The 11630-nt window shown below is 42.0% G+C and overlaps 1 protein-coding gene across 6 annotated transcripts; it reads left to right on the top strand.

The window, feature by feature from the left end:
• Window positions 1-242: 242 nt before the first annotated feature.
• Window positions 243-11630, top strand: LOC104690029 (gap junction beta-6 protein). Of its 6 annotated transcripts, none has more exons than XM_039564945.1 (3): window positions 244-393; window positions 762-838; window positions 9825-11630. In XM_039564945.1, exon 3 carries the CDS (start codon window positions 9842-9844, stop codon window positions 10631-10633), a length of 792 nt encoding a protein of 263 aa, XP_039420879.1. In that variant the 5' UTR covers window positions 244-393; window positions 762-838; window positions 9825-9841; the 3' UTR covers window positions 10634-11630. The 6 variants fall into 6 exon arrangements, with proteins under 6 accessions (XP_039420891.1, XP_039420889.1, XP_039420879.1 ...); XM_039564950.1 differs by having other exon boundaries at window positions 736-838; XM_039564957.1 differs by lacking the exon at window positions 762-838 and having other exon boundaries at window positions 243-389.

Genomic DNA, 11630 nt, shown 5'->3' with positions numbered 1-11630 from the left:
GCCGGGGGTCGGATGGAGGCGTCCGCTCCGGGGCGGACACAAGCCTTTCCCACCCCTTATTTTGGCTTTTCCCTCCTCACGTTGGAAGCCCCGCTCGCCACAGCCCCCTCCGCGGGGCGCAGCGGCGGGGATGGGCGCCGGGCCCCGCCCCGGGTTCCCACCGCCGCCTCCACGGGCGGCCGGAGGAGCTGGGCGCGGGCGGGGGCGGGCGAGGGGCGGGTTAAAAGCGGCGGCAGGTGAACGGGGAGGGACCTTAAAGCTCTGGGGCGGCAAGGTTGGGGGTGTCCGCTCCGTAGGCATCGGCAGAGCCACGTTGATCCGTGCAGCCCGGCCGCGGTGCCGGGAGCTCCCGGCGGGGTGACTGCCCCTCAGCAGCGGGCGCCGCTGAGGCAGGTGAGGGGCGCGGCGGGCAGGGAGGGGGCGCGGCGGGGCAGCTGCCCCGGGCAGCTGAGGCCGCACTTGTTGCACTGCAGCGCGGGGCCGCGGCAGCGGAGCCGGGAGCTCTGGTGGCGCTGCCCGCCGGGGAGGGAGCGGGGCCGGGAGCGGAGCTGCCGTGTGCGCTGCTCATTCTGCCCCGGTAGGATTTGCTCTTGTCCCGCCAGGATTTTCCCTGCTCGGCATGGGCGCTCTCCGCTTCCCGTCCCCAGCTTGAGCGTCACGGGGAGCGCTCGAACCCCGCGAGCAGTTTTGATTGGGAATGCTCATGTCCGCGTTGGTTACGCGTTTAACTTGCAGCGAAATCTGTCTCCACCTCCCACCAGCTCTCTGTAAGCGCGTTATGTGAAGTACGTACGACCAGCTACAATACCAAGCAAAATCAAGGCTCCTGCAATTACAGGTAATTTGTGACACGCCTACAGATGTTAAGAGAGCTGCGGGAAGGTAAACAGCTTGCATCAGTAAAACTGACAGGTCCTGTGAATGTCTGATCACACACTGGAAACATTTCTTAGAATTACAGGGGGAATAGGAAATGAGGTGTGAGTCAGAAATAAATGTATTTCTCAGTATCGGGGCTGGATAAGATCGCACAAAGAATGAGTACTTAAGGCCTTGAATAAAACACGAAGGACGTGCTGGAGTAAGGGCAGGAGTGCTTGCTTAGCTCCTGGCACCAGCTGGTAGCTGGGCATATTCTGGGCATGACTGTTTTTTTCCGTCATCGGGCTTTCCTAGGCTGGGTGTTACTTTCACAGTCTCTTGTGTTTGAAGAATCTCTTCCCTGCCCCCAACAGAGGAAATTACTTCCTTGTCTTGTACTCCATTAGTTTTCACCATGTAGCCTGGAAATACTCTTGAGAGAACAGGCAGAGGGTTGAAAGAAGTAAGTGGCCATTTGTTTTAAGAATGCTCTTTTAAACCCAGTTTTTATAACTTTGATCATTAATGGGATTAATGTCTGTGACCTGTATGAAATGATATGAGGGTTTGGGTGTGAATTTGGTTTGGTATCACCCCAGTGTGTGTGTGTACACTGAGTCAAAAGCAGAATGAAATGTATTTTCATCCTTGATTTTGTTAAAGGAATTAGGTAATTCCTAATGTCTCTTGGCCTCCACTGCTCAACCTGGGAACTCTACTTGCCAGATACATCCTTTGAAGAGCCCCAGTGAAAAGAGAGTAGGCAAAAGGATGTGCATATGATTGTTAGATCTGTCTTAGAGAACAAGGCAATGGTGGGACAAGCCTCAGCCTGGAAGAAGGAGGTACCTCCATGTGTCAACTAGGCATTGCAATGTAAATTTCCAGGTGGGCTTTCCAACACATTTCCAGAGCCATAAGATTACATCTGTACTGCGTGTGTCAGGGTTTCTAGGAGACTTCAGACAGTCCCCTGAACTGTCAGTCTCATAATTGGTAGTACGATGTATTGCAGAGCTTAAAAATGGAACAGTAAAACCCCATCAATTAAAATATTTCTGTGGAGAAATTGATTGTGTCCTGACAGGGCCAGTTGTCTCAATTTGCTGAAGCTGAGCCTCTGAAGTCTCTGACAGTGTTGCTGTTTTTCATCCCTTGATGCACAGCCCAGGTAGATTATTTGGGCAGCCTCATTTATTTTGTGCAAAAAAAAAAAAAGGTAATTGTACAGTGGAAAAGGTAGCAGACTCTCTCAGTAGCTAGAAAAATACGAGCACTTTGGGTTACACATACAAGTTCTTCATAACAGTCATTGCATAACTTCAGTGGGTACTTGTGAGTAAAGAGGATGCTTTTACAAGCCTGATTCTTGTGAACAGTTTCAATTAAATCAGTGGTCCCAGACACTGCGTGAAATAGGAGCATGGGTTGAAGCTGTTTTTTCTTTTGATGTTTTATCTTGTTCTGTTCCTTGTTGATTTTAATTGTTATTTAATGATGACTGATGAGGTATCTGCAAGGAGAACTGTGACTCTTGTCTGGCTAAACACCAGTTTGTGTAAGGAAAACTTAAAGTGATGATATGAGGTGAGATAACGTGCTGTCAAAACAACAGGAATGTGGAAAAAAGATAAAAGAACGTTGAAACGAATGCTATTCCTTATCTCACAGCTGCATTTCTTTCTGTAATAGAGTTTTAAAAAGGAAAAAGTTGCTTTTGACTTTACTCTTGATGAATGAAATAACAAAATACATGCTCAAGGAAAAGCTGCAGTGCGGTATAAAATCTTAGTGTTTGTAAGTTTAGTTAGTGTTTCCAAAAGAGTACAAATTCTGTGTGTGAAAGAAGACAGAGTCTAGCCAATTTTGGAGGAAAAGAGAGATTTGTAGACAGAATGTAGACATTTGCTTAGGTGTAGGGGGATGGAAATACGAATTAGGTAACAGGCTTTAAAAAAAAAGAAGAAAAAGCAACATAAAAATGTTGCAACTATAAAGTTATTTTGATGACCGGCAGCAGGATATAGTATCTCTAAAACTTTCTTTAAAATATGGGAAATAGGACACTTGTATCAGCAAAGACATAGTCCTTGGGATTCGGCTTTCTTCCAAAGCAAGAAGCTTTAAGCACGCCTTGAAGGAAAGGTTTACAGGAAAACCAGCTGAGATGGGCTAAATTCTAGTAGGACTTGTGCTGTCTTGTTATGCCTTCAAGTGTAACTTCTGATTTCCTGTTTTGTATGAGTGGAATGAATTTTGTGCAGAGATATTCTGGAGATAGTAGTCCTTCAGTTACACTTGCAGGCGAGTGAGATAGATACGGATATTTCCAAGCATCCTTGGAAAATAACTTAAAACTTATGTGAGAGCATGAATATGGGACAGTCATAAGGGTGTCATTGTGGGTAGAAACTGAACCCTTAAATGCTGTTGATATTTAAGTAGCATCATTTTTAATAACATTTAACCACATACAAATTGGGTCCTAATCTGTTGGGTTTCTCTGGGTTTAATTAGAGCAAAGAATGCCTCCTGTTTTCCTAAACTTGAGTAGAAGGAAAGAACAATGCTTGCAGTGTTCAGACCTGCAACTGTCAGAGGTTTCCTGTGTCTGATTAGTCTTTGCCTGTTCTTGTGTCAAATCAGATATGCTGTAATCCCTCTGTCACAGCTCTTCTCCTCTCCAGTTTCCACTCTGATCTGGAGATAGATGTTCAGAACAAAGTTTAAGAGCTACCAGAGAGAATTGCACAGGCTTTTGCGATTGTTAGACTGCTGCTTTGATCTTTTTCAGCTTTTTAGGAAAGAAGTAGAGTTGTTGATATTCCAGAGTCTTCCAGCTGCATACTCCTTGAAGTTTTTAAAATACTGCTGTAAAATTAAAATAGCTGGAAGCTATCTATTAAAGGATTTTAGTTGTCAAGGTATAAGTTGAAAGCTTTGTCTTCTTGCATTTTGGACTCTGCATTAAAGCTATAGCAATGTAGGGAGCTGCATTCTTTTTCAGGTGTCAGAAACATCCTGGATGATTGAATTCAAGCTCTGTGCTTTCAGCTTTGCACTGATACTTATCTGTCTTGGTCCACTGAGCCTGTGAAGCTTGTAATTGCAGTGGAGCATTTCAGGAGAACAGCCCTGGGAGATGGTGAGATTTTTGTTCTCTCTAGTGTAATGTCTGGGAAACTGAGGCATGGGACAAACTAACAAATTAGGTAGGAAGTCTGAGCTAGTTTGTAAGTGATTGCTGTAGCCTGTGTACCAGCCTTTTTTGGTGAAATAAAAGGATGCTGTCTTTTGGAAGATGTTAATCTGTATTTATTAGAAGCTTCCTTGCTTCAGCCTTGGCAGTGCTGCTGTTCTTGTGGTACAGCACCAAAACTAACTCAGTGATAGGAATAACAAAATCTACACACTAGCAGTTAAGTGCTTGCTGTAAAATTGATGCCAGGTTGGCATCAGGAGGCATGCTGATGCAAAACTGCTGAAACCCAGACTAGTGTGTTCTTCAAATCTGGGTAATGACACAGCGTTATACAGCTCTGGGACACCTCAGTGCTGGTTATCAGCCCCTCTATGAGCCACTGCTCCCAGTGCAACTGTTGAGATGAACACCTGAAGGGAAAGTTGTCTCAGCACTGCCTTTGAATGCATGTTAGACCTCAACATGCAGCAATACTTCTTGTGCTAAGGTGGGTCATAAAATAATTTTGGTAATGATTTTGCATCTGTTCGTCTAGATGTTCTAAAGCTTTTCTGTGGCTATGTGAGTTACCTTTGTCCCCAGCTTGGGAGGTAGGCAGGGACACTTGAGACCAGTGCTTTTTTGCTTAAAGATTATCTTGATTAATACATTCCCACATGGGATGAAGTGACTTTTGTCTTGGCAGACTGCTGATCTTTTATCAGTATCTGGATATACTGCTGAAAGTGGTGGAATATCACACCAAACTGGTAACTCCTGGTACACTCTACACTAAAATTTGGATAGAACTGGAGTAATTGTGAACACCCTCTAAATTTCTGTGTAAATCCAGTACGGTAAATAAGTTGGTATCCCAATTGAAAGCGAGAAGGGTATAATCTTACTCTGAATCTATGCATATATTAGGGGTCTGTGGACCTCTTCTTGAATAGGTCTCCTTGATGTTCCTGTAGAATAAGCAAATATTGTAATACTTGCTTATGACTACTTTTTTTTGCTTGATAATATCCTATAGCAGAAGCACCATATATGTATATGATAGAGACATATCTTCTGTTGTTTTTTCACCTTCACTGTATTCTAGTTGTGGATTTAGCCACTGACTAATAATTTTCCAGTATAATAGTCTTTAGCAGAGGAAAATGGTGTCTGTTAACAAGCTGGCTGTACTCATAAACAGGGCAGCTCAGTGATAATTGTCTTCGGTGTTGTGAATTGCAGGGATTTTCACTGGATGTATGCACCGTGCTGTGATTGCGGTTTAATGTAGGCTTACAGGAGCTAGCTTTAAAGTAGAAGGCAGTCTAACCATGACAACACAGAGCTCAAAATACTGCCATAAGCTGTAGAACTACAGAAACAGTTAAGCTGTAGTTCTTCTCTTGCTGCTGTCTAGCTTACTAGTGAAAAAAACCCCAAACCAACAACAAAAAAACTAAACCCCAAATGAAACGCCTGCTTGTGTGGCTAAGTTGTGTGATCATACAGAACTGTTCCCCTTGTAACTTAACTTTTCAGTCGAACATGATGATCTTTTATGATTGTTTTCAACTCTTACTGTAACAACCATATACCATTGTGGCCCTCTAATTGTTGAAATGAAACAGAAGATGCTGCTGGTAGTAGAACAGAGGTCTATGCAGAGGCTTGGAAAAGCTTATTTTCATGCCCAGTTGCAATTTTTGTGAAGGAGAATTTAACACTTAATGCACTCCCATGTTAGAAATTATTCTAAATGTGTAGTTATTCAACCTCGCTAACTTCAGCTGTCTTCTGTTGTTCCCAGTTTCTTCCTTTTTAATCAATCCCTATCCTCATTCCTACTTTACATTTTTTCCCCCAAATTCACCAAAGCTTTAATTTCTTTAGTGTATTCTTGTAGTGTGCTGTACTTCTAAGACCAGCAAGCTAGGTAAGTCCTTGGCTGTCTACATACTATTTCTGTAAGCATTTGGCAGGATTTGCTCACACAGAAATAGTATCTGAACTGGCTCTACAAAAACAGAACTTACCAACCCATTAAAGGGATGTAATTTTCCTGCTTTCTTCTCCTTTGGTCAGCAAGACAGTTAATATTTTACTTGTTAGTAAAAAGGAAAACAAGTATTTGAAAGAAAACCTATGATCAAGGTTCTAGCTTTTGAGTGAGTAAAGAGTAAATGAGCCATCACATCAGTACAGGCAGCCCTGATGGGATGTTTAGTTGGAGTGATCTGCACTGGTGGCTTTAACAGTGTGAAGGGCCATACTTGCCTAACTTAAATTCTGCTTGGATCACTGTGTCTGTTTATTGGAGAGGGGTGGACACTTTGGCAGCGTCTGAATTGCCTTCATTGGATCCTCTAAGTTGCACTGAGGAGAGCTGTTTAAAGCCAGCTAGTAGGAAACACTGTGTCCGAAGTATTTGGATGGAATTCAGGCTGCCTGGATATGGCACTACAGTCTTACATGTGCCACCTTTCAGGGAGAAGATAGTGAGACTTCACTGGTGTCTGATCAGTGCCTGTAGCACTCTGGAGTACTCCAGAAGTCATATGACTTTTCACCAGTGTCGAAACAAGCCTGAGAGGCCATGAACAAGAAGGGGCAAAGGTTGGTGACTTGCTTGGCAAGCAGTGGGAAGAACAGTGGATGGTGGCAGGAGGAGTTGAAGAGATAGCCTGAAGATTTGGAAAGGTATGTGGGAAGGGTGAAGGGAGGAGTGTTTGGGCAGATAGGAAAGAGAGAGGCTTTTTTGGAAAAGAGGTGCCACTAGGAGTGTCCGGGCAAAAGACTGCGTCTTCAAAGTGTGGTGGCTTTCTCTTTTTTCTTGACCCAGATACAGATGTGTCTTTGCTAGAATTGAAGGACAGTTTTTTGGCTTAGCAAGCACAATGTACTCTCAGAGAAGATGGAGCAAGTCAGATGAAGAGGAGTGTGTATTATCCTCAGCATTAAAGCTTTGCCAACCCTTCTTCCCCACTGACTGCTCGTTCTTACCCATGCTTTGCAATTTGCAGCCTGGAGTTTTTGGTTTTTTTTTTTTTGTTTGTTTGTTTTAATGAAGCTGTCCTTTTCAGATGATCTGTGGGTCTGTGCTGTAAAGCAGATTGGTGAAATGGATCAGGTTTAAAAAAACCAAACCAACAAAAACATATTAGTCCTAGGAAGAAATTATGCCCAAGTCCCCTGCTTTATAATGCACCTTCACAAAGTCACAGTAGATGAATTGCAGTGTGACCTCAGGAGAAAATAGGGTTAGGGGAGCTTATTGAGCTGACTGACTACACACTGGGGAACTAGTATTTTGAATCCTCTTCTGTACAGGAAGGAGAAAACAAATCCATGTAAGTTATAACAAAATGGCATCAGTATTGGTGTGCAGTGAGATGTGAAGCTAAGAAACAGGGTTTATGAAGAGGGAATATTCAGGTTTTTCTTCACAGCCCTTTCACTCTGTAAGAAGATGGTTGACAGGCAGGGAGAAGATGATAGAATGACTGAGAAGAAAGTAAGGACTCCGATGGAGTTACAGGATAGGTGAATAATGTGTGTAATACCACAGTTTACATGGTGCCAGTCTTCTACAGGATTTATTTTCAAATGTTCATAAGTATTTCTAGTCATAATACTTAGTTGTAGTGTCATTTTATAAGTAGTTTAATTGCCATATGTGTGTAATAGTAACAGAGAACACTAAGAAGTTGTAACTGTCCCTCTGTTTAACAATGCAATAATTGCCAAGGCAAATTCTGGAAGAATTTTCTTCAATCAGGTGACAGAAAAAGGGGTGGAAGCAAACAATTAAGAATCCACCTGATATGTTTAGTAAGTATCTCTGGTATTAAGGGTCTTTCCTGTGTCCTTATAGGGTTGTTAACCTACAGAGACTTTCTGTAACTGTATGCTAATGAAAAAGAATCTTTATTCTTGGAAAAAAAAAGCCTAGCAGGATAGCAAGGTAAGTCTGTTTCAGGACTGTTTTCAGTCAGATACAGAGGCAATAGCTCAAATAGATTCTGCATCCTGAAGGAGGCTCAGGAAAAGTTCTCTCCAATCTTAGTAAGATCTTGGGCCTCCCCCTTGGTTTTCACCTCCTGGAGTATAACCCTGCACAACCAGCAGGATCTGAGGGAAATGTAGTTTATTGAGCTAGTGAAGGGAGATTACATTTAAATCCCAGTAACTCAAGGAAAAGACACCATTGTGTTACGTAACAATTAAGTGTCCTCATTTTCTCTGAGCTGTTGTGTACTTTGATACTGTGTTACTGTATGTGACCTACTGATTATATATAACTCACTGTAAACCAGAAATGTTTTTGACATTACTCAGAATGGGAGTGTGATGTGGAAGACAACTACAAAATAGCGTTGCCATTTTCTTCCTCATGCAGTGTGATCCAACTCAGAGTCAGGAAAATCTTGTGATTGATATGATGACCTTTTTGCCAGTAGCTGCTCTTTAAAGCAACTTTGAAAAGGTGATTTTGCTTACTGGTGCCTTGTGCTGTAAATGCCAAAGAAATACTCTCTGAGATACAAACAAATTAACAAAGTTGTGAAATAAAAACCTTCATGAGGAATTTCAGAGCCAAGAGATCTGTTAGCCCTCTTAAAGGGTCCTGGCTGATAGGCACAAGAAATGCCAGTTTCTTGAATACACAATAGCTTGCAAACTAGCTTTCTGTAAATCCATCTGAACGGGAGGGGTGCGGGGAGATGGGCTGAAATGCCTCTGAATGCTCTGTATGAAACGCTGTGGAAGCTGTGGAAACCCAGACAATTGTGGTATTCCTGAGGAGACAAAAAGGTGAAATCTTCAATTTATTGCAGTCATGGTACTTTGTAACTGACCTGCTGGAAACTGTATGCTTCTGTTGAAAAAGTGTCTGAGCTACTGCTAGCCTGTTGGAACTCCTCAAACGTTGACCATAGCACTCTTCCAGCCTGTGAAATATCTCCCCTATTCCAGGACTAATTCTGTGTTATGAGGGGAGGAAAAAACCCCAACCTGACAGCCACAAAGGAGTCCTTGTCTAGTTACCTGAGGCCCTTTTTGTAGTTTGTGGAGAGAAAAGCAATTTTGGTATGAATCTTAAGCATTGATTTTAAGCATCCAGGTTGAGTTGGATAATAACCAAGATTTTACCTTCGTTGTTTCAAGGTAGTCTGGAGTTTGCTTTGACTAAGCATGCAGTCACACTTCTTTTAAACTGGTGGACACAGGTTATCCAGACCTTCTCATGCGAGTTGCAGAGCATTAGCAGCAGTTACTCAGGGTCTGTCTTTATTGCTGGAATGTACTCAAATCATTATTTACTCTCTGAAGATAAGGATAAACCAATCTGCCTTGATTTGTATAGGAATTCTATCTGTCTAACATGTTAAAAAATAACATAACATCTAGCTTACTTTTGGCTGATACCTTTTATTGTTTTGTTACTGTTATCAATCTGCTAAAAGTTGTATCTTTTAATTTAAGGCTGTGTTCATCATTTTCCCATCTGTCTTTCTTAATGTGGCATTAGCAAATACACCTAGAAGTCAAATGAATGTGGTGCCATGTGTGTTATCCAGTAATGAAATATTACCTGCTGCTATGTGATTAGATTATTATTTATGACTAGCTGTAAGTAAGTGCACTGCGTCAACAAAATGTTACCACAGCCAGTGGATGTGTTACAATTATGATATTGCCTTTATTTTAAACCACATGCTTGATGGTATTTGTTTCCTGTCTTGATTAATCTTAGTTTTGTATATTTGTCTTGTCTTGTCAGAGGATTGAAACGAGACAATGGATTGGGGAGCTCTGCATACCATTTTGGGAGGTGTAAATAAGCACTCCACCAGTATCGGGAAGATTTGGCTCACAGTCCTCTTCATCTTCCGTATCATGATCCTGGTTGTGGCTGCAGAAAGAGTCTGGGGAGATGAACAAGATGACTTTGTCTGCAACACACTTCAGCCTGGCTGCAGAAATGTTTGCTATGATCACTTTTTCCCCATCTCTCACATCAGACTCTGGGCCTTGCAGCTGATCTTTGTTTCCACACCTGCACTACTGGTGGCCATGCATGTGGCTTACAGGAGGCATGAGAAGAAAAGGCAGTTCAGAAAAGGAGACCAGAAATGTGAATACAAGGACATCGAAGAAATCAGAAAACAGAGGTTTCGTATTGAGGGCTCCTTGTGGTGGACATACACCAGTAGCATCTTTTTCAGACTGATCTTTGAAGCAGTCTTCATGTACGCGTTTTATTTCATGTACGATGGGTTCCGAATGCCTCGCTTAATGAAGTGTAATGCCTGGCCCTGCCCCAACACTGTAGACTGCTTTGTTTCCCGACCTACTGAAAAGACGGTGTTCACTATTTTCATGATTGCTGTGTCCAGCATTTGCATTCTTTTAAATGTGGCTGAATTATGTTACTTACTGACAAAATTTTTCCTCAGAAGGTCTAAAAAAGCTGGAAATTCGAAACAGCAACCCAACCATGAGAATAAGGAAGAAACCAAACAAAATGAAATGAACGAGTTAATATCTGATAGCTGCCAGAACACAGTTATAGGGTTTTCAAGTAGCTAAGGTGGTGTCAATGCTGATGTTCACTCTTTTTGGAGTGAATGTTTTATTTAAAGGCTGCAAATGAAATTTGTTGTATGAAACAAAGTTGGGTGAGATTTTGATGCATAGTGTCAGATGTACACGTCTGGGAAAAAGTCAGGGCAGCCTAAATACGTGAAAATTGTGTGAGGATTAAATAGGAAGATACACTTTCCTATGAGTACCCTTACAAGCTGACTTTGACAAGTGGGACGCCCACTCCTACCTTCACGCTGACACAGCTCCTGAAAACTAAATGCAGCAGCAATAAGAACAAAATTTTCCAAGCTAGGTATTTCTAGTATTACATGATGTTTTGTAATAGTGATAGTTTTTACTTGTGAACTGATGATTAAAATATTTTTCTAAAATCTAAGATTCCATGTTACTTAAGGTGTTATAGCACACAACTGACTGTTTTGTTTCTTAACCAGGCATATGCAGATGAACCCTGTAATACCATATTCATAGGGAAGAGACAGCAATAGGCTACATACATCTTCACAGCTTTGCAAGTGCTGCTTGAGTCTGGACAGGTAGCTTGAGATGCTTGCATACATGCTGCTGGCTGTAGAGGAATTGTATGAAAGCCCACCAGTGTGGATAATTGAGGTAGCTAGATTCTGAGTGCAAAGTCATGCCTAAAAACAGCACAAGAATATAGTTACAGCCTATGTAGACTTGTTTAAATATCTAGCAGACCTCATAATTTTATCAGTCTTTTAATTGCTTACTGCCAGTTTTATAGCAACTTACGTAAGTTTATGTAGATGTTTATTTCTCTAATGTATTAGCTGTATTTGTTTCTTTATGCTGTATCACATCATGGAACTTCTTTGGCTTTGATTTGTTTGCTTTTTTTGTAGTAGACTGATGGTGCTGTTACGAGACTAGAGGCTGTCTGGTTTCGAGGACATGGAAAAGTATTACTGGAAATGGAGCAAGTCTTCTGAATAAAAGGCAAACACTTTAACCTTTC

The sequence above is a fragment of the Corvus cornix genome, chromosome 1 (assembly GCF_000738735.6).
Source record: "Corvus cornix cornix isolate S_Up_H32 chromosome 1, ASM73873v5, whole genome shotgun sequence".
NCBI lineage: Eukaryota > Metazoa > Chordata > Aves > Passeriformes > Corvidae > Corvus > Corvus cornix.
The sequence above is the reverse complement of the archived record's forward strand: the minus strand, read 5'-3'. Positions and strand labels throughout refer to the sequence as shown.